The sequence below is a fragment of the Aotus nancymaae genome, unplaced genomic scaffold (assembly GCF_030222135.1).
Source record: "Aotus nancymaae isolate 86718 unplaced genomic scaffold, 86718_ANA_hifiasm-v0.15.2.pri h1tg000028l, whole genome shotgun sequence".
Taxonomy (NCBI): domain Eukaryota; kingdom Metazoa; phylum Chordata; class Mammalia; order Primates; family Aotidae; genus Aotus; species Aotus nancymaae.
In genome coordinates this window covers 13,304,398-13,329,673 of record NW_026988441.1, presented here as the reverse complement: position 1 = coordinate 13,329,673, position 25,276 = coordinate 13,304,398, and the positions used below count along the sequence as shown (strand labels likewise).

Sequence of the window (25,276 nt, the reverse complement as noted above, 5' to 3'; positions counted from 1 at the left end):
CGTCACGTCCGGTGGGGCGGGGCTTCGGGGCTTTCCCTTGGAAGGGGAGTATCGGTTAACCCTTGAGCGGCGGGGCGGGCTGGAGCTCCGCAGGCCGGAACCTGAGAGTCGGGGCTACCCAGCCACACCCCTCACGGGATTTAAAGGGATAGAAGGGGCCGGATCGGCCGAAGCCCGAACCGAAGAAGCGGGCATGAGGCGCTGCCCGTGCCGCGGGAGCCTGAGCGAGGCGGAGGCCGGGGCGCTGCCCGCAGCGGCCCGCATGGGACTGGAGGCGCCGCGAGGAGGGCGGCGGCGGCAGCCGGGACAGCAGCGACCTGGGCCCGGCTCAGGGGCCCCGGCGGGGCGGCCGGAGGGGGGCGGGCCCTGGGCCTGGACGGAGAGGTCCAGCCTCGGTCCTACTCCGGGGACCGATAGTCCACAGACAGAATTCTGGACAGACGGACAGACTAAGCCCGCGGCAGCTGGCCTTGGAGTAGAGACCGACAGGCCCAACCAAAAGACGGAGCCAGACAGGTCCAGCCTCCAGACGCATCCAGAAAGGAGCTGGTCAGAGCTGGAGACGACCTGTCCTTGGACGGAGACCGGGACAGATGGCCTTTGGACTGATCCACACAGGTCCGACCTCCAGTCTCAGCCCGAGCAGGCCAGCCCCTGGACACTGCCAGGGATTGATGGGCCCTGGACAGAGCTGGAAACACATGGGTCACAGACTCAGCCAGAGAGGGTCAAGTCCTGGGCTGATAACCTCTGGACCCACCAGACCAGTTCCAACCTCCAGACTCACCCAGAAGGAGCCTGTCCCTCAACAGAGCCAAGTGCTGATGGCTCCTGGAAAGAACTGTACAATGATGGCTCCTGGACACAACGGAATATTGAAGGTCCCTGGGCAGAGCCATACACTGATGGCTCCCAGAAAATACAGGATACTGAAACAGCCAGGAAACAGCCTGGCACTGGTGGTTTCCAAACACAACAGGATACTGATGGCTCCTGGACACAGCCTGGCACTGATGGTTCCCAGACAGCACCTGGGACAGACTGCCTCTTGGGAGAGCCTGAGGATGGCCCATTAGAGGAACCAGAACCTGGGGAATTGGTGACTCACTTGTGCTCTCACCTGAAGTGTAGCCCCCTGTGCCCTGTGCCCCGCCTCATCATCACCCCTGAGACCCCTGAGCCTGAGGCCCAGCCAGTGGGACCCCCCTCCCGGGTTGTTGGGAGCAGTGGCGGCTTCTCCTCTGCCTCCTCTTTCGACGAGTCTGAGGATGACGTGGTGGCCGGGGGCGGAGGTGCCAGCGATCCCGAGGACAGGTCTGGGGTGAGTGGGACCCATCCTGCCCTTGAGCCACATCCCCCAAAACTCCTTATTTCCCTGCCTTGCTTGGGAAGTTCTCTACCCATTTACTCTTATTTGCCCATCAGCAATTTCATCTCCAGGAACCTCTTCCATCCACTAACCTCCTCCCTCTGACAGCCAGGTTACTAACCCACTCCAGGCACCCCCTCTTAATTCTCTCCTTTCCCCTTCCTGCACTGTCTCCAGTCCTGGGGGTCTGCAATGGACAGCCACTGACCGACTTCATGGGGCCCAGGAACCCCTGAAATTGTAGAACTAAGTGAGTCTGTGTGTGTTCACATATATTGTTGTAGTGAGGATCTGACCTCTGTCGAATCCTCTGGAATCTGAAGAATACTGGAATAGGGAGACAGGCAGGGTGCACTTTCTACCCCACATTTTGTCTGGGGCCTGTGGCTGCCTTAAAGGTTCACAAACCTTCACCACCCCTTAGCCTATTTGTATGCACATTTTTTTATTTTTTGAGATGGAGTTTCGCTCTTGTTCCCCAGGCTGGAGTGCAATGGTACGATCTTGGCTCATCGCAACCTCCGCGTCCTGGGTTCAAGTGATTCTCCTGCCTCAGCCTCCTAAGTAGCTAGGATTATAGGCATGTGCCACCACACCCGGCTAATTTTGTATTTTTAGTAGAGACAGGGTTCCTCCATGTTGGCCAGGCTGCTCTCGAATTCCTGATCTCAGGTGATCTGCCCGCCTCGGCCTCCCAAAGTGCTGGGATTACAGGCATGAGCCACTGCGTCCAGCCTGTATGTACATTTTTCTAGGGAGTGAAGCAAATTCCCCCAGCTTTTCATCAGATTCTCAAAGGGCTGTGTGAACCCCAAATGCCAAAGGATTCTTGACCTAGCCAGGAGCCCACCTGGTCTCCCCTGTGACCCGCAGTTCCCCAAGAAGCCCCCTGCACGCTCTTGTTTACTTTGTCCACCCTCACCCCCAGCTTGGGTGTGGCTCTTCCCTGGTGAATCAGGAGGGCTGGCCAGGCAGGTTCAGGGAGGGCAGGACAGAGCAGAGGCCGATGTGAAACTGGAAAGACTCACGTGGGACTGGGAGCGGAGTCCATCAGCTTGTTAGCTTGCCTGCTGAGGCCTCTCATTGCTCTGGGGCCCCTGGCTGGAGTCTGCTCTGAGCCCCCCTCACCCCACGTCTTCCTTAGGGACATGTTCACACATGTGGCCCTAACTGTGAGAGACAGACCTGCCTTGACGTGCCTGTGCCCGTGCGCAGGGGCTGACCCTCCCGGGCCTTCTGCCATTGCTTTTTCCCCTCAGCCTGCCTGCCGTCTCACCTCCTTGGCATGTCAGAACCGCTGGGCTGAAAGTGGGTGAATAATAATAATAATAATAGTAACTGGCCGGGCGCGGTGGCTCAAGCCTGTAATCCCAGCACTTTGGGAGGCCGAGGCGGGTGGATAATGAGGTCAAGAGATCAAGACCATCCTGGTCAACATGGTGAAACCCCGTCTCTACTAAAAATACAAAAATTAGCTGGGCACGGTGGCGCGTGCCTGTAATCCCAGCTACTCAAGAGGCTGAGGCAGGAGAATTGCCTGAACCCAGGAGGCGGAGGTTGCAGTGAGCCGAGATCGCGCCATTGCACTCCAGCCTGGGTAACAAGAGCGAAACTCCATCTTAAAAAAAAAAAAAATAATAATAATAATAATAATAGTAACAACAACAGCTAGAACTCACTCATGTTTAGCCCTGTGCTAAGTGCTGTGCTCTTATTAACTCACTCACTCCTCACAGCAGCCCTAATCAGGTAGATATTTTTTCTGAGACAGACTTTCGCTCTTGTTGCCCAGGCTGGAGTGCAATCGCGCCATCTGGGCTCACCACAACCTCTGCCTCCCCAGGTTCAAGTGATTCTCCTGCCTCTTCTGCCCCAGCATCCCGAGTAGCTGGGATTACAGGCATGCACCACCATACCCGGGCTAATTTTGTGTTTTTTTTTTTTTAATAGAGATGGGGTTTCTCCATGTTGGTCAGGCTGGTCTCAAACTCCCAAACTCAGGTGATCTGCCCACCTCAGCCTCCCAAAGTGCTGGGATTGCAGGAATGAGCCACTGCACCTGGACTTTTTTTTTTTGAGACAGAGTCTCTCTCTGTCACCCAGGCTGGAGTGCAGTGGCGCAATCCCGGCTCACTGCAGCCTTTGCCTCCTGGGTTCTCTTGACTTGGCTCACTGCAGCCTTTGCTTCGTCAATTCTCCTGCTTCAGCCTCCCTAGTAGGTGGTACTACAGGTGCCCACTACCACACCTGGCTAATTTCTGTATTTTGAGTAGAGATGGAGTTTCACCATGTTGGCCAGGCTAGTCTCAAAACTCCTGACCTCAAGTGACCCACCCATCTCAGCCTCCCAAAGTGCTGGAATTACAGGCATGAGCCATGGTGCCTGGCCAAGGTAGATACTATTATTATCTCTTTTTACAGATGAGGAAACTGAGGCACAGAGAGGTCAAATCACTTGTCCAAGGATGCACACATTGGAAGATGCAGATTGGATTCAAATCCTTACTATACACCAGGCACTATTTTAAGTTTTATCTTCTTTTTTATTTTTTTGGTCTTTTTTGTTGTTAAATTTTTCTTTTTTTTGTTTGTTTGTTTGTTTTAGAGACGGGGTTTCACCACGTTGGCCAGGGTAGTCTTGAACTCCTGACATCAGGCAATCCACCCGCCTTGGCCAACAAAAGTACTGGGATTACAAGCACGAGCCACTGCATCTGGCCTTTTTTTCCTGTCATTTTTTTTAATCTTAAAATAACATGTATCTTAGTTAAGGGCTTTATATGTGTTAACTATGAATCCTTACGACAGCACTGAGGTTGTCTCCATTCCACAGATGGGGAAGCTGAGGCATAGAGAGGTGAGTTCATTTGCTTAGGGTTGGCCAGGTCAAGTCAGAGCCAGGATTCTAACTCAGTTCTGGCTGAGTTTCAGACCCATCATTTTAAACCTTGCAGCATGTGGCTCTGTTCCTAACTTGTCTCCCTCCCAGGCCTCTCTGTCTCCAGTTTTTGGTCATCCTTCCGGGATCTGCATCCATGGCCCAGCTCTGGGCAGACACCACCCTGCTCAGGTGCCCTCTCTGAGAGCAGTCATGGGCTGGCTCAGTGCTGCGTTCAGAGCCTCCAGTCTCCAGGCACCTTCCCAGACCCAGCTTCCTTCCCTCCTCCTGACCCCCTCTGCCGTAACGAGGCGTGAGTACACGCTGTTCCTTGAACACCCTGCTGCTGTCCTGCCTCCACACATTGCTCAAGCCGTTCCCACTGCCGGCATCCCCTTGCTTCCTTCTCCCTTAATTTTGAAATCCTGTCTGACCGTAAAGGCTCAGCTTCCTTTCTCCCTTTCCTCCTTCCTTCCTTCTCATCATCCCCTCCTTTTTTTAAAATTGTGTTCCTTTTCTCTCTCTCTCTCTTTCTCTCTTGCTTCCTTGCTTTCTCTCTTTCTTGTAGGGACAGTGTCTCACTGTGTTGCCCAGGCTCAGGCTGGTCTTGAGCTCCTGGGCTCAAGTGATCCTCCTGCCTCATCCTCCCAAAGTGCTGGGATTATAGGTGTGAGCCACTGCTATCCCATTCTTCTCATCAGACAAAAATCACTCCCTAAGGCTCTGCTATGTGTTTGGCTCTATGTTAGCCTTGCTGGGCCCATGAGAGAGACAGACCCATCAGCAGACAGTCACAGTTCAGAGTGGTCAGGAGGTTGTGTGAGCCCAGCAGAGGTCACTGGCCAGACATGGAGTGTCAGAGAGGGCTTCCTGGAGGAAGGGGCATATAAGCTGAGACCATCATGAAAAAATTCTGAGAAAGCCCAGGTAAACCATCAGATCTAACTTTTTTTTTTGAGGCATAGTTTCACTCTGTTGCCCAGGCTATAGTCCAGTAGCAAGATCTCAGCTCACTGCAACCTCAGCCTCCCAGATTCAAGTGATTCTCCTGCCTCAGCCTCCCAAGTAACTAGGATTACAAGTGCACGCCACCATACCCAGCTAATTTTTTTATTTTTAGTAGAGGTGGGGTTTCATTATGTTGGCCAGGCTGGTCCTAAACTCCTGACTTTAGGTGATCCACCCACCTCAGCCTCCCAAAGTGCTGGGATTACAAGCGTGAGTCACTGTGCCTGGCCCAGATCTAACATAAAACAGAGAGAGAAGATACTGAATTTATAATTAAGGGGCCAGGTGTGGTGGCTCACACCTGTAATCCCAGCACTTTGGGAGGATGAGGCAGGAGGTTTGCTTGAGCCCAGAAATTTGAGACCTCCCTGGGCAACATAGTGAGACCTTGTCTCTACTAAAAGTAAAAAAGAATTATCCAGGTGTGGTGGTGTATGCCTGTATCCTAACTACTTGGGAGGCTAAAGCAGGAGGATCGCTTGAGTCTGGGAGGCAGAGGTTGCAGTCAGCCAAGATAATACCTCTGCACTCCAGCCTGGGCAACAAAGTGAGATCCTGTCTCAAAAAAAAAAAATTATGATTAAAAACGTCTCAACTAACATCCTTCAATCCAAGTATCAAAGAAGGTTTCTGGAGCATCTGTTGTGTGCCAGGCCATGTGCCGGGACATAATCATAACCACAACAACCCCAGTCTCTGCCTTCGTGAGCTTGTAGTCCAGCAAGAGCGTAGTGGGGTAAGCCCCAAGGCACTGGGATCCAACCAGAGCTAGAACCCCTGCGCTGTGTGGGGTGATGCTGGGTAAGTGGCTTCTTCTCTCAGACCCTCTGTTTCCTCCTCTGTAACACCAAGACAATAATCTCCCTGTGGTTGTGTTTTTAGGAATTAAGTAGGTTGTGGCACACTGAGTCGTCATTGTGCCTGGAATGTTCCAGGTACTTAGTAAACAGGAACCTTTATTAATCATCTCTTCCCCAGGGCTGGCAGCTGGATTGGGGCGGGACTAGCCCTTTCCGAACCCTGAAGCCCAACAGCGTGACTCCCTGTTAACCTTCCCACTGTCAATGAGATGTCTGCAAGGTAGCTGGGCTCTGAGGGGGCTGGAGAGATGGACACGCCCTTGATCCTGGGGTAGGAGGGGGATGAGCCACACAGCTTCCTTCTCTGGAGGTGACTACTCTCCCAGTACTTGCTAAGGGACTCTACGTGCTTATGGGGCGCAGAATGTATTCCTTTGTGTGTGTATCTGTTCATGAGTCAGACACTAACCCTGTCAAAAAGCTCATAGTTTAGTCAGCATGATACAACGAAACCCCTGTTTTCTGTTTGCTTCTCTGGTTTTCTTTATTTCTTTTCTTTTGAGTCAGGGTCTTGCCCTGTTGCCCAGGCTGGAGTGCAGTGGCACAGTTGGGAGGCCATGGCAGGTGGATTACCTGAGGTCAGGAGTTTGAAACCAGCCTGACCAACACAGTGAAATGAAACTCTGTCTCTACTAAAAATGCAAAAATTAGTCGGGTGTGGTGGATCATGCCTATAATCCCAGCTAGTCAGGAGGCTGAGGCAGGTGAATCTCCTGAACCCTGGAGGCGGAGGTTGCAGTGAGCCAAGATCGCACCATTGTACTCCAGCCTGGGCAACAAGAGTGAAACTCCATCTTGAAAAATAAATAAATAAATAAATAAATAAATAAATAATTGTTTAGTAGAGACGGGAGTCTTGCCTATGTTGCTCAGGCTGGCCTCGATCTCCTGGGCTCAGTAATCCTCCCACCTTGGTTTCCCAGTGTTGAGATTATAGTCATAAGCCACCGCACCCGGCTGCTTCTGTGATTTCCTATCATTCTTGGTCTCTCTCTTTTTCTATGTCTATTCATCTTTTTCTTTTTATCATTACTTTGTATATCTCTCTCTTTCAGTCTTCCTATATTTCTTTTGGTTTTTTTTCTGAGATGGAGTATAGCTCTGTCACCCAGGCTGGAGTACAGTGGCGTGTTCTTAGCTCACTGCAACCTCGACCTCCTGGGTTCAAACAACTCTCATTCCTCAGCCTCCTGAGTAGCTGGGACTTCAGGTGTGTGCCATGACACCTGGCTAATTTTTGTATTTTTAGTAGAGATGGGGTTTCATCATGTTGGCCAGGCTGGTCTCAAACTCCTGACCTCAGGTAATCCACCCGCCTCACCCTCCTGAAGTGCTGGGATTACAGGTGAGAACCACCACACCCGGCCTCTGTATTTGTCAGGGTAGGTCAGGATTTGCTGTAGTAACAAGTAGCCCCCAAATCTTAGTGACTTAGAACAACGAGGGATTATTTTGGTTTATACTACACATTGACCATGGGTCAGTGGTGGGTCAGGGGCTCTGCTTCATGCTGTCTTCACTCAGGGGCCCAGCCTGAGGGAGCTTTCATTTCTCTTCTTACTCTCTCACCCACAGGGGAACAAACATGGAGAGTCATGAACTGGCTTTTAAGGCTCCTCCGCAAAAGTGACACTTCTGCTCACAGTTAATTGGTCAAAGCAAGGCCAGGTGTGGTGGCTCACACCTGTAATCCCAGCACTTTGGAGACCAAGATGGGAGGATTGCATGAGGCCAGGAGTTCAAGACCAGCCTGGGCAACAGAGCAAGATGCCATGAAATAGCTGGGCATGGTGGCACACACCTGTAGTCCTGGCTACTCAGGAGGCTGGGATGGGAGGATCGCTTGAGTCCAGGAGTTGGAGGTTGAGGTTGCAGTGAGATATGATGGTGCCATTATTCTGCAGTCTGGGTGACAGAGATCCTGTCCCTCTAAAAATGAAAAAAGAAAAACAAAAACAAAAACCTCGGTTCAGGAAGGCAGGAGGGACGTCTCTGGACTAGTAGCTGGAGCTGTGTGGTGAACAGCTCTCATGACTGCCGTGGTCTCTACCGCTGTCCCCGTCTCTCTGTCATCACTACATCATCTGTCTCTGTTTCTGTCTCTCTCTGTGGTCCATCTCCATCCATCAACTCTTGCCTCTATCATTTTCCCCAGGAGGTCTGACCTGGTTTAGGGACAGAGATGGGGCTTCCAAGATTTGTGACTGGGCCCAACGTAATTGCTCACGCCTATAACCCCAACACTTTGGGAGACTGAGGCAGGCTGGGCGTGGTGGCAGGTGCCTGTAATTCTAGCTACTCGGGAGGCTGAGGCAGAAGAATTGCTTGAACCTGCAAGGTGGAGGTTGCAGTGAGCCGAGATCGTGCCACTGCACTCCAGCCTGGGAAACGAGCGAAACTCCGTCTCAAAAAAAAAAAAAAAAAAAAAGATGCCGTATCAAAAAATAGATTTGGGAATGTGTATGTTCTGTGGAAGATGTAGGGGTTGGTTGTTACCACAGCAAAACCTAGCCTATCCTTCCTCATAAGAGAAGGACAGAGAGACATAGATGCAAAGGAACTGAAGACAGAGAGGGAGAAATTGACAAAGAACTTCCCCTATCTTGCTGAGGCCTTTGGGCGATCTTGTGATTGAACTGAGTGGGGCTCACTCACCCCTGACTGTTCCAACAAGCCTGGGAACAGTGATCCCAGGAAGCCCCCGGCCCTTGGAAGACTGCAGGTTCCCCTTCCTTCCCTCTCATTGCAGCACCTCTAGCCCCTGCCTTCCCTGACCTTGACCCTGACCCCACCCTGCTCTGCCCTCAACAGAGCAAACCCTGGAAGAAGCTGAAGACAGTTCTGAAGTATTCGCCCTTCGTGGTCTCCTTCCGAAAACACTACCCTTGGGTCCAGCTTTCCGGACACGCTGGTGAGAGTGGGGCGGTGGTGGACAGGGCTGGGCAGAGTCTCCTGGGCCAGGAAAAGGGATGTTTTCTGCAGTTTCCCAAATTAGTGATGGGCTTGGTGACAGTCCCCACCTCATGGGGCTGTTATGAGCAGTGCTTAGGCCTGGGCCTGACTCTTATGTCAGAACAAAGGGCTATTCCCTGTTATTCTGGTGGAGAGAGGGAGCTTCAGCTATGGGGACAGATGGGCCTGGGCTCAAACCCTAGTTCTGCTTTGTATTCATGGGTGACCCTGGGCCAGTTACTTTCCTTTACTGGGCCTCAGCTGCACCATCTGTTAATGTGGAGATAATCTTACCTCCCTTGCAGGATTAACTGAAAAGTTAAAATCAAAATGGATATAAAGATTGAGGCCGGGCACAGTAGGTTACATCTTTAATCCCAGCACTTTAGGAGGCCAAGACCTGAGGATCGCTTGAGCCCAGGAGGTCAAGACCAATCTGGGCAACATAGTGAGACCCTGTCTCAATTTATAAAAAAGGATTGGCCAGGAGTGGTGGCTCACGTCTGTAATCCCAGCGCTTTGGGAGGCTGAGGCAGGTGTTTCACCTGAGGTCAGGAGTTCAAGACCAGCCTGGCCAACGTTGTGAAACACCGTCTCTACTAAAAATACAAAAATTAACCAGACGTGGTGGTGGGCACCTGTAATCCTAGCTACTCAGGAGGCTGAGGCAGGAGAATCACTTGAACCTGGGAGGAGGAGGTTGCAGTGAGCTGAGATCGTGCCACTGCACTCCATCCTGGGCCACAAAGTGAAACTCTGTCTCAAAAAAATAAATGATTGAGGCACAGGACCCTCATGAGTGGAAATGATCACTCCTTGCCTTCTCCCCATGTTCAGAGCTTAGTAGGCCTTCAGTAAATAGCAGCTATAACAGTTTGCCCCCAGGACCTCGCAAAATCCCCCAGCACATAGTAGCAGATGCATAGCATATAGCACTCTTTTGAAGGGCTAGACCATAAATATCTTAGGTTCTGTGGGCCATGTGGTCTCTGTTGCAGCTACTCAGCTCTGCTATTACAGCAGGAAAGCTGCATAGACACTATGTAAACATGTGAGTGTGTCTGTATTCCAATAAAACTTTATTTACAAAAAACAGCAGCAGGCTGGACTAGAAAACTGTGCCCATCAGCAGAGACAATAAGAGAACTTGTCTGCCTTTTTTGTCATTAGATCTGACCTGAAAATAAGGCAAGGTCCCCTAAGACTGTGGCAACACAAGTCTTTCATCTATGTGTTCTAGTTACTATTGCTGAGTTTATTTAAAAAAAAACAAAAAACTCAACAGGTCACAGTGACTCATGGCTGTAATTCTAGCACATTGGGAGGCTGAGGTGGGAGGATCGCTTCAGCCAGGGAGTTCAAGACCAGCCTGGGAGACATAGCAAGACCCTGTCTCTATGAAAGATTAAAAAATTAATCAGGCATGGTGGTGTGCACCAGTGGTCTCAGGTACTTGAGAGGCTGAGGTGGGAGGATTGCTTGAGTCCAGGAGGTCTGGGCTGCAGTGAGCCTTGATCGCACCACAGCACTCCAGTCTAAATGACTGAGTGAGACCCTGTCTCAAAAATAAAATAAAAAACAAAAACTCCAAACCCCCAAACTTAGTGATGGTTAAAAAAAAAAAACTTAGTAGAATAAAACAACCATTTTATTAACCTCACAAGTTTGGGGTCAGCAATTCAGACAGGATGGCAGGGATGGCTTGTCACTGCTCCAAAATATCTAGGAACTCAGCTAGGGACACATGGAGGCTGCAAGCTGAAAACTTTTGGAGGTTCATTCCCTTACATGCCTGGTGGTTGATGCTGGCTATTGGCTGGGGTCTCAGATGGGGCTGCCACCTGGAAAGCCTACAGCATGGCTTTGCCATGTAGCTACTTGAACTTCCTCATAGTATGGTGGCCTCAGAGTACTTAGATTTCTAACAAGACAGCTCAGGACTGCCTTGAAGGTAAGTGTCTCTGCCAACAGAAGTCACGCAGTGGCATTTCTGTCATAAACCCTCCCAAATTTAATGGGAGAGCAATCTATATTTTATTTATTCATTTAATTTTGAGATAGGTCTCACTCTGTTGCCCAGGCCGGAATGCAGTGGTGCAACCATAGCTCATTGCAGCCTTGAACTCCTGGCCTCAAAGGATCCTCCCACTTCAGCCTCCCAGAGTGTTGAGATTATAGGCATGAGCCACTGCACCCAGCTTGGGAAAGTAATTAGAGTACACTTCTTTTTTTTTTTTTTAAAGACGGGGTTTCACCATGTTGGTCAGGCTGGTCTTGAACTCCCGACCTCAGGTGATCCGCCCGCCTTGGCCTCCAAAGTGCTTGGATTACAGGTGTGAGCCACCTTGCCCGGCCTAGAGTACACTTCTTAATGGGAAAATTCTAGAAGAGCAGGATCACTCTGATCCTCTCCAGAGTGGGTCAGGAGATACTGTTGTAGCCAACTTTGGAAAATGTAATCCAGGCTAGGCATAATCACAGCACTTTGGGGGGTTGAGATGGGAGGATCAGTTGAGGCCAAGAGTTCGAGACTAGTCTGGGCAACATAGCAACACCCAATCTACCCAACTTTACAAATTTTTTTTTTTTTTCGAGACGGAGTTTCGCTCCTGTTACTCAGGCTGGAGTGCAATGGCGCGATCTCGGCTCACTGCAACCTCCGCCTCCTGGGTTCAGGCAATTCTCCTGCCTCAGCCTCCTGAGTAGCTGGGATTACAGGCACGCGCCACCATGCTCAGCTAATTTTTTGTATTTTTAGTAGAGACGGGGTTTCACCATGTTGACCAGGATGGTCTCGATCTCTTGACCTCATGATCCACCCACCTCGGCCTCCCAAAGTGCTGGGATTACAGGCAGGAGCCACCGCGCCCAGCCTTACAAAATTTCTTTTAAAATTAGCTGGGTGTGGTGGTGCATATCTGTAGTCCCAGCTACTCTGGAGGCTGAGATGGGAGGATCACCTGAGTGTAGGAGCTTGAGGCTACAGTGAGCTATGATTGCACCACTACATTTCAGCCTGGGTGACAGAGTGAGATCCTCTCAAATAAAAAAAATAAGAAAAAGAAAATATAATCTGGGCTTGTGCCTGTGATCCCAGCACTTTGGGAGGCTGAGGTGGGCAGACCACGAGGTCAGGAGTTTGGGACCAGCCTGGCCAACATGGGATGGGGTTTCACCATGTTGGCCAGGATGGTCTCCATCTCCTGACCTTGTGGTCCACCCACCTCGGCCTCCCAAAGTGCTGGGATTACAGGTGTGATCCAAATATATACATATATAATCTGAAAATACATCTTGCCACAAGAAGAAATTAGAAATTTTAATCTACACTATCTGTATGGTCCAGGAAATGCTTGATCTGGTTGTTAGCATAAATAGGCCCTGGTTGTTAGCACCTGGGGACTCCAGGCAGCAGCAAATGCAAATCCACTCTGGAGAGTGATGATCTGGACCTAGATCTCACAGAATTCCCACAGATGATCACACTTGTACCATCAAAAATTACAAAACGAAGACACCACGTGCTGGGAACAGGACTTTGTTTAAGCAATAGAGAACAGAAATTGGCCCTTTCCTTACCAACCCCTGGCCAAGACTCTAAGAACTGCAGGGAGAGAGAGCATTGCAGGAGGGCCAGGGAAGATAATGGTGGCCAGGATCTGATGCTAACGGGAGCTCAGGGGAGGTTCTCTTTCAGATCCAGTTTCTCATCCTCAGATTGATTCTACCGTCCTTAGGGAACTTCCAGGCAGGAGAGGATGGTCGGATTCTGAAACGTTTTTGTCAGTGTGAGCAGCGAAGCCTGGAACAGCTGATGAAAGACCCGCTGCGGCCTTTTGTGCCTGCCTACTATGGCATGGTGCTGCAGGATGGCCAGACCTTCAACCAGATGGAAGACCTCCTGGCCGACTTCGAGGGCCCCTCCATTATGGACTGCAAGATGGGCAGCAGGTGGGGCTGGGGCAGGGGGTGGGCATTATTGAAAATAACACCAAGTCCATTTTTAAAGTGGTTGTACCAGTGTATCTTCCCACCACCATGTATGAGTGTTCCAGTTATCCCAGTCATCCCAGATTCTCGCCAGTACTTGGTACTGTTTTATTAACTTAAGCCATTCCAATGGGTTTGGAATAGTATCTCTCTTTTTTTTTTTCTTTGAGACAGAGTCTTACTCTGTCACCCAGGCTGGAGTGCAGTGGCGCAATCTTGGCTCACTGCAACCTTTACCTCCCAGGTTCAAGCGATTCTCCCACATAAACCTCCCAAGTAGCTGAGATTACAGGCGCCCACTGCCACACCTAGCTAATTTTTGTATTATTAGTAGAGACGGGGCTTTACCATGTTGGCCAGGCTGGTCTCAAACTCCCGACCTCAGATGATCTGCCCGCCTTGGCCTCTCAGAGTGCTGGGATTACAGGCGTGAGCCACCATGCCCGGTCTGCAAGAACTGGACTCTAATTGCTCTCTCAAGCTGAGCACAGTGGCTCACACCTAAAATCCCCCCCTCCACACACACACACACACACACACACACACTCTCTCTCTCTCTCCAACTCTCTCATTTCAGTCTTTTAATAGTCTTTTGATAAACATCTTTTGATAAACAAAAATAGCATTTTTATTATTATTTTTTTTTGAGACAGAGTCTCACTCTGTTGTGCTGGCTGAGGTGCCATAGTGTGATCATAGCTCACTGTAGCTGTGAACTCCTAGACTCAGGTGGTCCTCTCACCTTAGTCTCCAGGGTAACTGGAACTATGGGTATGTGCCACTAGGCCTGGCTATTTTTTTTTTTGTAGAGACATCTCTCTGTACCGCCCAGTTAGTCTTGAACTCCTGAGCACAAGTGATCCTCCTACTTCTGCCCCCTGAGTAGCTGGGACCGTAGGCACATACCATCACACCTAGCTAATCTTCAGTTTTTTTGTAGAGATAGGCTGATTAGGAAAAACTCTGAAACCATGTTTTTCCTCACTCTCATACCACTGCCACAACAATGACAGCACAGAAGACTTCTGTGGCCAAATATGTAGAGTTTTTTTTTTTTTGAGACAAAGTTTTGTTCTTGTCACATAGGCTGGAGTCCAGTGGCTCCATGTCAGCTCACTGCAACCTCCGCCTCCCAGGTTCAAGCAATTCTCCTGCCTCAGCCTCCCAAGTAGCTGGGATTACAGGCGCCTGTCATCACACCCAGCTAATTTTTGTGTTTTTGGTAGAGACGGGGTTTCACCATGTTGGCCAGGCTGGTCTTGAACTCCTGACCTTAGGTGATCCACCTGCCTCGGCCTCTCAAAGTGCTTGGATTACAGGCGTGAGCCACTGTGCCTGGCCATGTATAGATTTTTTAACCCCACACACCAAGCAATGGATGCCAGCTGGATGTCCTCCAATTCAATCTACCCGGAAATAATGTCAGATCTCACAGGCTGGGGGCTCAGTCGCCGAGACTGCCCCCAGCCACAGACACCAGTCACAAGTCCAGGCCTCCTGAACTTTCGACTGATTGGCTCCAAGTTGGAGTTCCCATGACCTCTTCTTTGGGTTCAATTAATTTGCTGGAGTGGCTCAAAGAACTCAGGGAAACACTTACCTTTACTGGTTTACTATAAAGCAGAGGTCCCCAACCCCCGGACCATGGACCAGTACCAGGCCGTGGCCTCTTAGGAACGGGGCCCCACAGTAGGAGGCCAGCCAGCATTACCACCTGAACTCTACCTCCTGTCAGACCAGTTGTGGCAGGAGATTTCGGGAGGGCGAACCCTACTGTGAACTATGCCTGCCAGGGATCTAGATTGCACGCTCCTATGAGAATCTAACTGATGCTTGAGGACCTGAGGTAGAACAGTTTCATCCAGAAACCATCCCCCTCACAGTCCGTGGGAAAAACTGTCTTCCATGAAACCAGTCCCTGGTGCCAGTCCCTGGTCGGGTGCTGCAACAAAGGATACTGGAAAAGATGAAGAGATGTGTAAGATGGGGGAAGGGCCGCAGAGCTTCCACGCCCTCCCTGGGCACACCACCCTCAAGGAACCAGTCCTTGAGTTTTAATGGAGGTTTTAGGACACCAGCACTCCTTCCCCCAGGGTATAGGGTGGGACCCTCTCTGGGGAGGGTCCTAAGACCCCAGGCAGGAAGGTGGGGAAAGATTAGAGTCCTGCCTTGGGGCAGGTGAAAGGAGGGCAGGAGAAGGTCAGAGAAATTGTGGTTTCTTGAGGTCTAACACACCCCACATTATAATAACAAAAGATTGTGGCCGGGTGGGGTGGCTCACACCTATAATCCCAGCACTTTGGGAGACTGAGGCGGGTGGATCACTTGAGGCTGGAAGTTCAAGACAAGCCTGGGCAACATGGTGACACCCTGACTCTACTAAAAAAATACAAAAATTTGCCAGGCGTGGTGGTGCACTCTTATAATTCCAGCTACTCAGGAGGCTGAGGTGGGAGGAGCACTTGAACCAGGGAGGCAGAGGTTGCAGTCAGCCAAGATCATGCCACTGCACTCCCTCCAGCCAGAGGGAGGGCAACAGAGCAATACTCAGGTGGTCCTCTCACCTGAGAGCAATACTCCACCCAAAAAAAAAAAAAAAAAAAGGCCTGACGCGGTAATCACACCTGTAATCCCAGCAAGATTATAGCAAGAGCTATGGGAGTTATGAGCTAGGAACCATGGACGAAAACCAAAATATATCATAACTAACACCACACAGGGTCTCGCTATGTTTCCCAGGCTGATCTTGACCTCCTGGGCTCAAACAAACCTCCTGTCTTGGCCTCCCAAAGTGCTAGGATTATAGACGTGAGCACCTGGCCTTACCTTTAATTACCCAGTCCAGTTTGTCAGTTTTTTTCTTAAGAAATCTTTTCCTACTCCAAGTTCATGCAAATATTATGTTTTTTTTGTTGTTTTTTTTTTTTCGCTCTTGTTACCCAGGCTGGAGTGCAATGGCGTGATCTCGGCTCACCGCAACCTCCGCCTCCTGGGTTCAGGCAATTCTCCTACCTCAGCCTCCCGAGTAGCTGGGATTACAGGCACGCACCACCATGCCCAGCTAATTTTTTGCATTTTTAGTAGAGACGGGGTTTCACCATGCTGACCAGGATGGTCTCGATCTCTTGACCTCGTGATCCACCTGCCTCGGCCTCCCAAAGTGCTGGGATTACAGGCGTGAGCCACCGCGCCCAGCTATGTTTTCTTCTACAAGCTTTATTGTTTTAGCTTTTACATTTAGACCTACAATCTGGCTAGAATTAATGTTTATGCGTGGGGGAGGTAGGGATCAGTATGGATATCCTGTTGACCCAGTACTGTTTATTGAAAAGACTTCCCGGCCGGGCAAGGTGGGTTATGTCTGTAATCTCAGCACTTTGGGAGGCCAAGGTGGGTGGATCACCTGAGATCGGGAGACCAGCCTGACCAACATGGAGAAATCCCATCTCTACTAAAATACAAAATTAGCTGGACGTGGTTGTGGGGGCTTGTAATCCCAGCTACTCAGGAGGCTGAGGCAGGAGAATTGCTTGAACCCAGGAGGCGGAGGTTGCGGTGAGCCAAGATTGTGCCATTGCACTCTAGCCTGGGCAACAAGAGTGAAACTTGGACTCAAAAAAAATAAAATAAAAAAGAAAAGACAAGACTTCCCTTTCCCCACGAATTGCAGTGTGTTGTCATAAACTGCACGACTCTCCGTGTGTGTTCCTGTGGACTCTGTTGTATTCCATGCATCGATCTGCCCATTCTTCTGCCACACTGTGGCTTTATGTCTTAATATCAGGAAGGATAAGCCCTCCAGCTTTGTTCTTCACAATTACCTTTGTCACATCCTCTGTGTGCTCAGGACCTACCTGGAAGAGGAGCTGGTAAAGGCACGGGAACGTCCCCGTCCCCGGAAGGACATGTATGAGAAGATGGTGGCTGTGGACCCTGGGGCCCCTACCCCTGAGGAGCATGCACAGGGTGCGGTCACCAAGCCCCGCTACATGCAGTGGAGGGAAACTGTGAGCTCCACCTCCACCCTGGGCTTCCGGATCGAGGGCATCAAGGTGAGGGCCAGGAACGGCCTGTCCTGTCCCAGGAAGGCCTAGAGCCAGATCCCAGGCAGGCCTTCTTGGGGAAAGCTGGGAGAGAGTACCGGAGACAGCAGGGGACGAAAGGCTGGGGCTGGGGAGGCCCAGCCTCTCTCTTACCCCCACACCCATCAGAACCCATGTTCTGTTTATCTGTCTGCCTGAGCCTCTCCTGAGTCCATCTTTTTCTTCTCTTCTTCTTCATGGTCACATCCTAGTCCAGCCCCTTCTTCTCCGGCCTCCGTCTCCCTGGGTATGCCGGCCCTGATCTCCCTACAGCACAAGAGTTGGAGGGATCCCTTTCCCCCAGCTATGGAGAAGGTTTCTATTTTTCCTTCTGCATTCCTTTTTCTTTGTTTTTTTACCACAACCTCCGCCTCCCAGGTTTAAGCGATTCTCCTGCCTCAGCCTCCCAAGTATCTGGGATTACAGGCATGCACCACCATGCCCAACTATTGTATTCCTTTTTCTTTAGAAAATTAAATATAATTGTTTGAATAGGTCACGTATGGTGGCTCATGCCTGTAATCCCAGCAGTCTTGGAGGCCAAGGCAGGAGGATTGCTGGAGGCCAGGAGGCGTTCAGGACTAAGCTGGGTAACATAGGGACCCTCTGCTTCTAGAAGAAAAAAAATTGTTTGAATAGCTAGTCACATAGTTCAAAAGTCAAAATAATATTATAAAAGGGTAAATGTGGAGAAATTTATCTCCCAACCCTGCTGCTGTCCTCCCCATTCTGTCCCTCCTCTGCCTGCTCGTGGGGAACCACTTTACGAGTTTCTTGTATTTCTTCCTGACACTGCAAGTAAATGCAGTTGTATATCCTAAATGTTCCTCAGTATGCATACTGATTGCTCCTTTGTTCTTTTCACTTCATAGTAACATCTGGACTGGGCGCGGTGGCTCACGCCTTAATTCCAGCACTTTGGTAGGCTCACAAGGTCAAGAGATGGAGAAACTTCGTCTCTACTAAAAATACAAAAATTAGCTGGGCATGGTGGTGCACACCTGTAGTCCCAGCTACTCGGGAGGCTGAGGCAGAAGAATCGCTTGAACCTGCGGGGCAGAGGTTGCAGTGAGCTGAGATCACAGCACTGCACCGACAGAGCAAGACTTCATCTCAAAAAACAAAAAGAAATTGTAACATCCTGGAGAGTTTTCCACGTCATTCCATAGACAGCCTCCTCTTTCTTACTGGTTTTTTTCCCCACAGTTATGTCACACTCTCTTTGTGAATGTGCCATGGTACCCTATAGACAGACACCTGGGTTATTTCCATTTTTTGCCATTACCAGGCCTCAAAGAATCACATTGTACATAAGACATTTTGCAAGTATGCAGATTTTGCTGTAGACCAGATTTCCAGAAGTAGCACTACTGGCCAAAGACTAAAGCCATGGCAATTTGCTAGAGATGACCAAATTTCCACTATTGGTGTTATGCCGCCGCACATCCCACCAGCCATGTGTGAGAATGCCTTTTGCAGATCTGACCCTGCCATTCTCCTGTTCAAAACCAGCAAAGTTCCACGGCCTGTAGAGCCCTCTGGGATATAGTTTAGTCTCTCCCTCATTCTTCTCTTTTCTTTTTGAGTCGGAGTCTCACTGTCACCCAGGCTAGAGTGCCATGGCACAATCTCAACTCACTGTAACCTCCACCTCCCGGGTTTAAGCAATTCTCCCACCTCAGCTTCCCGACTCAGTGTGATTACTGGCATGCACTATCACGCCTGGCTAATCGTTTGTATTTTTAACAGAGATGGGGTTTCACTATGTTGGCCAAGCTGATCTTGAATTCCCGGCCTCAAGTGAACTGCCTGCCTTAGCCTCCCAAGTGCTGGGATTACAGGCGTGAGCCACCGCGCCCGGCCTCTCATTCCTCTCATTCTCTTTGTGTACCTTCAGGCACAGTGAAGCACTTTCATTTCCTTGAAATGGGCCTGCTTTTTCCTGCCACAAGGCCTCTGCACCCCTCTGCCAGGAATGCTTTTATTGATTGATTGAGATGAGGTTTTGCTCTGTTGCCCAGGCTGGAGTGCAGTGGCACAATCACAGCTCACTGCAGCCGCAATCTCTGAAGCTCCAGCGATCCCCTTACCTTGGCCTCCTGAGTAGCTGGGACCACAGGTGCATGCCACCACACCCTGGTCTCTTCCCTCTATGTCCCCTGGTTGATTCTCAGTCATTTTTCTGTTTCCTTTCAAATTTTGCTTCCTTAGGGAAGCCCTCTCTGATTTCCATTCTACTAGATCAGGGTTCCCTCTTCACCTCCTCATAGCTCCTTATTCTCTTTCATTATTCTTGTCTTCCTTTGTGATGATCTTAATCACTGTCTGCTTCCCTCATCTGACTGTCTGTCCTGTTACCACCTATTGCCAAGTTCCCCTGTAGCACCTGGCACAGCGTGGCAGATGACTTAGGTGGCTTCTCTGAGCCCCTCTCAAACATAACAAATAGCATTAGTTTCATTAGTCTCAAATAACTATGTGCCAGGCACTGTGCTGTGCATCCTATACACCCGATCTCTAATCCTTACACCAGCCTTATCAAGTAGACACCAACACAATTCCCATTTTCCAGATGAGAAAACTGAGACTGAGGCAGGTGAAGTGACTTAGGACCGCCCACCTAGAAAAGACCAGGGCTATGATTCAAAGACAGCTCCACCCCCTCCTCCAAAGCCCACTTTGCTAGATGGGTTCCACCAGGAGGTTCAAAATTGGAAGGGCGTGGAAGGACTGAGGCGCAGGCATGTAACCTGGGGCTGGGTTGAGCAGGTAGGCCAGCCTCTTCCTTGGGCAGCAAGCGTGCAGGCAGGTGGATGGCCCTGGGAAGTTTTTTTTTTTGACAGAGCCTTGTTCTGTTGCCCAGGCTGGAATGCAGTGTCACAATCTCTGCTCACTGCAACCTCTGCCTCCCAGGTTCAAGCGATTTTCCTGCCTTAGTCTCCCGAGTAGCTGGTATTACAGGCGCCCACCACCATACCTGGCTAATTTTTTGCACCTTATTTAATAGAGACAGGGCTTCGTCATGTTGCCTGGGCTAGTCTTGAACTCCTGACCTCAAGTGATCTGTCCTCCTCGGCCTCCCAAAGCACTGAGAATACAGGCATGAGCCACCACGCCTGGCCTCCTGGGAGGTATTTGAGGTTGCTGGGTATTGGGTGTGGGAAGGAAAATGCCATGACCCTGTCCCTCCACACCCTGCCCTGCAGAAAGCGGATGGGACCTGCAACACCAACTTCAAGAAGACGCAGGCACTGGAGCAGGTGACGAAGGTGCTGGAGGACTTCGTGGATGGAGACCACGTAATCCTGGTGAGCGGGACACCCATGTCCCAGAATGTAGCAGCTTAAGACAGCCACCATTTATTCTTGCTCCAAAGTCTGTGGGCTTCTGCTTTGGGTGGGGCTGGACTGATACTGGCTGGCTTTGCTCAGTCTGAGGTCAGCCGGTGGCTTGGCAAGGCTGGCTGGTCCAGGGTGGCCCTGCTCCCAGCTCTGCTGGTTGGCTCATGACTTGGCCACATGTCTCTCGACAGCAGGATGGCCTGGGCTTGTTCTCACTTGTTTCACTTGCCAAGAGAACAAGTGAAAATGCAAGGCCTCTTGATGCCTGGGCTCAGAATGGCCACCATCATCTCTGCTATTCAGCAAGTCATGTGACCCAGCCTGGATTGAAGGGTCCGGGAGACAGACTCCGCCTCTGAATGGAGTAGAAATTCATGGAATCCAACACTATTGTCCATGCCACCTTGATGAATCCAAGCCCTCATTCCTCCACCCTGTCTTCCCTGTGGCTCCCCTCTTCCTTCCTGGCTAGAGGCTGCCTACTTCTTTGGCGGCATGGGGTGAGGTGAGAGCTAAAGGTGGGCAAGCCCCCATAAGGTCCCCATGCTAACCAAAGAACCCTCCCTGTCACACAGCAAAAGTACGTGGCACGCCTAGAAGAACTTCGTGAAGCTCTGGAGATCTCCCCCTTCTTCAAAACCCACGAGGTGGGAGCCCTGGCTGCCATGGGTGGATGTGGGGGTGTTGGGGTCGAGGTGCATGGAGGGGAAACCACTGATGAATGACAGGTCAAAGATATAAAAAGGGGCTGGGCGTGGTGGCCCATACCTGTAATACCAGCACTTTGGGAGGCCAAGGTAGGAGGCTTACTGGAGCCCAGGAGTGCCAAGACCAGCTGGGCAACATAGCAAGACCCCATCTCTATTAAAAAATAAAAAAATGCCTGGTGGGGTAGTGTGCACCTGTGGTCCCAGATACTTGGGAGGCTGAGGCTGGAGAACTGCTTGAGCCCAGGAGGTTGAGGGTTCAGTGAGCTGTGATCGTGCCACTGTACTTTTGTCTGGGTGACAGAGCAAGACCCTATCTCAAAAAATAAAACAGGCGGCCGGGCGTGGTGGCTCAAGCCTGTAATCCCAGCACTTTGGGAGGCCAAAGCGGGTGGATCACGAGGTCAAGAGATCGAGACCATCCTGGTCAACATGGTGAAACCCCGTCTCTACTAAAAATACAAAAAATTAGCTGGGTATAGTGGTGCGTGCCTGTAATCCCAGCTACTCAGGATGCTAAGGCAGGAGAATTGCCTGAACCCAGGAGGCGGAGGTTGCGGTGAGCCGAGATCGTGCCATTGCACTCCAGCCTGGGTAACAAGAGCAAAACTCCGTCTCAAAAAAAAAAATAATAGGCCGGGCGCGGTGGCTCAAGCCTGTAATCCCAGCACTTTGGGAGGCCGAGGCGGGTGGATCACGAGGTCAAGAGATCGAGACCATCCTGGTCAACATGGTGAAACCCCGTCTCTACTAATACAAAAAATTAGCTGGGCATGGTGGCGCGTGCCTGTAATCCCAGCTACTCAGGAGGCTGAGGCAGGAGAATTGCCTGAACCCAGGAGGCGGAGGTTGCGGTGAGCCGAGATCGCGCCATTGCACTCCAGCCTGGGTAACAAGAGCGAAACTCTGTCTCAAAAAAAAAAAAACAACAATAATAATAATAATAATAATAAAAATAAAACAGGCATGGCTCATACCTGTAATTCCAGCACTTTGGGAAGCCAAGGCAGGTGAATCACCTGAGGTCAGGAGTTCAAGACCAGCCTGACCAACATGGCAAAATCCCATCTCTACGAAAAATACAAACCTGTCTCTACTTAAAATACAAAAATTATTCGGGCATGATGGTGTGCACATGTAATCTCAGCTACTTGGGAGGCTGAGGCAGGAGAATCACTTGAACCTGGGAAGCGGAAGTTGCAGTGAGTCATTGCACTCCAGCCTGGGCAACAAGAGTGAAACGCTGTCTCAAAAATAAAAATAAAATAAGACAGACCAGGTGTGGTGGCTCATGCCTGTAGTCCCAGCACTCTGGGAGGCTGAGGTGGAAGGATCACTTAAACCCAGGAGTTCGAGAGCAGCCTGGGCAACATAATGAGACCCTGTCTCTACAAAAATATAAAAAATAAGGCCAGGCGCGGTGGCTCATGCCTGTAATCCCAGCACTTTGGGAGGCTGAGGCGGGCGGATCTCCTGAGGTTGGGAGTTCAAGACAAGACCAGACTGACTAAAAATATAAAACTAGCCAGGTATGTGGCATATACCAATGATCCCAGCTACTCCGGAGACTGAGGCAGGAAAATCGCTTAAACCTGGGAAGATGAAGATGGAGGTTGCAGTGAGTCGAGATCTTGCCATTGCACTCCAGCCTGGACAACAAGAGCGAAACCCTGTCTCAAAAAATTAATTAACTTAATTAAATTAAAACAGCATCTACTGAGAGCTGACTGCCAAGCACCCGATGAGTAGGGGCTGGTACCATTATCCCCATTCTACAGAGAAGGAAACCAATTATCAGTAGCAGTCCACGGGGCCTGGGAAGTTACTGTCTCTTTCTAAGTGAAGGCATTATCCAATTTCTAGTTTAAAAAAAATTTTTTTTTGTCAGAGTCAGGATCTCATTCTATTGCCCAGGCTGGAGTGCAGTGGCGTGATCATAGCTCACTATAGCGTCAATCTCCTGGGTTCAAGTGATCCTCCTGTCGCTGGAATTACAAGTGTGCATTACCACAACCAGCATTCCAATTCTTTAGTCTCTACCAGGCTCTCTTCACTCATTCTGGATCCTAAGGGCATTTGAGTTTGTGCTCTGGCTTAGCAAAGGCCAGGCACAGTGGCTTATGCCTGTAATTCCAGCACTTCGGGAAGTCGAGGCAGGAGGATCACTTGGACAAAGGGATGCTTCCCATCCCAGGTGGGACAGAGCAGATGGAACCAGATTTCAGCACAGTACTTACAACAGTGTGCAAGTAAAGACTTACCAATTGTTTATTTCTGCAATAAATTTAATATTTTTGAACTGCAGTTGACTGAGTAACTAAAACCAAAGAAAATGAAACCACAGGCTGGGGGGACTAACTCTATTCCTCTCACTTTGACTGTGAGGACGCAGAACCACAGAGAGGTTAAGATACCTGCCCAAGGCTGCATAGCCAGGAGGTGGCATAGCCAGGATCTGAACTCAGGCAGCCAAGGCTCCAGGGTTCATGCTGTCAGCCACCCTGCTCTGCTGCCTGTCAGCAGGGGACCTTGGCCAGTGCCTGCTCCTCCCCTAACCTCCCGTCTCTTCCCCCGGCAGGTGGTGGGCAGCTCCCTCCTCTTCGTGCATGACCACACCGGCCTGGCCAAGGTCTGGATGATCGACTTTGGCAAGACGGTGGCCTTGCCCGACCACAAGACTCTCAGCCACAGGCTGCCCTGGGTTGAGGGCAACCGTGAGGATGGCTACCTCTGGGGCCTGGACAACATGATCCACCTCCTGCAGGGGCTGGCACAGAGCTGAGCTGCTCCACCACCGCCAGGTTTACTAATTGGATGGTACCAGTCTGGCTGGATGAATCCCAAGATGCCATGGGGGGCCTGAGGTTGGCCAGGGACGGGAGAGGTTGTGTCATGTGCCACATGAGACCAACATGGAAAGGTCTGAGGGGCCTTGGGAGACCAGGTAGCACCTGGCCCATCATGATGCAGGGGTTGTGGGGACCTGGAAGGAACGTGATGAGGCAGTAAGTCAGAAAAACCAGAATGGGGTCCCCTGATCTGCCAGGAAGGTTTCTGAGGGGCTGACAGAGGCCACAGCAAAAGCATGCTGCCCTGAGAGCACTCAGTTCAGATGTCAGAGGGACAGCGTGACAGGGGGCCTAAGGCTACACCAATCACTTATGATTTGCCTCACTGTCAGCCTCCAGGCTGCCAGTTAGCTGAGGCCGGGGACTGGGTCAAGCATCATTGGTGAATGGGTGTAGGCACCACTGGACCATTTGGGGAGAGTGACAGTCCTGTGTCTTCACTGGGGAGCCATTTGAGTGCTGAGTGACAAAAGGCCCAGAGGGCATTACCTTATGGGACTGGACGAGGCCTGAGGGCTGACACCGCTGGGCGGGCACAGTTCACTGAGGTCCTGCCCTGCTGTGGCCCTGTGGGATTCTCCGTGTTCCTCAGAGGACTCTGCTGACCTCCTGCAGACCCAAACCACAGCCACATACCAGCTTCTGTGCCAGCACTGTGAGAGCAGAACCTTGCTCCTCTGCGCATCGGATCTGGCCTCAGGACTTCCTCCTCCTGCCTGACCCTCAGGCTTCTCTCTCCTTTCTCAGCCAACAGCAGTGGCAGAAAGGAGGTTTGGAGGCAGGGAAAGCAGGCTTCCCTCTGCCTCTCAGAGCTGCTGTCCTCAGGACCCCATCCAATCCCAGGCCCCTGCAGGGAAAAGCACAGGGTATGAGTCAGAGGCCAGGGTGGGTGGGGCTGCCGGTCACAACCCTGGCCTGCAGCCTGGTCCAAACCAAAGACTGTAGAACCCTGGGGTGTGGCTAATAGCCCCTCTATCCGCCTCCTCCAGCACCCACAGCTAGGTCTTCCTGGCCCATGAGGCTGGGCTGGCAGACAGGTACCTACCTCTTCCCTAAGCTGAAGCTCCCACACTGTCTTCCAGGGCCGAGGGGACGCTCTCCTTTTCTACTGACCATCCTGATACTTATTTATATGAGGCAGTTGCTGGACGGGGTAGTACTGGAAGCAGGAGGCAGAATGGCTCTGCTGAGCCTCCCGCCCATGACGACACCCCAATAAACAGGACATTCAGAGTCAATG

The 25,276-nt window shown here is 50.9% G+C and overlaps 1 protein-coding gene across 1 annotated transcript; it reads left to right on the top strand.

Moving 5' to 3' along the window:
• The first annotated feature begins 58 nt into the window (after positions 1-58).
• Positions 59-25,274, top strand: ITPKC (inositol-trisphosphate 3-kinase C). Its single transcript, XM_012461438.2, has 7 exons — positions 59-1,321; positions 8,927-9,026; positions 12,805-13,018; positions 16,905-17,109; positions 20,346-20,447; positions 21,056-21,127; positions 23,766-25,274. Exons 1-7 carry the CDS (start codon positions 194-196, stop codon positions 23,967-23,969), a joined length of 2,025 nt encoding a protein of 674 aa, XP_012316861.2. The 5' UTR covers positions 59-193; the 3' UTR covers positions 23,970-25,274.
• Positions 25,275-25,276: the final 2 nt, after the last annotated feature.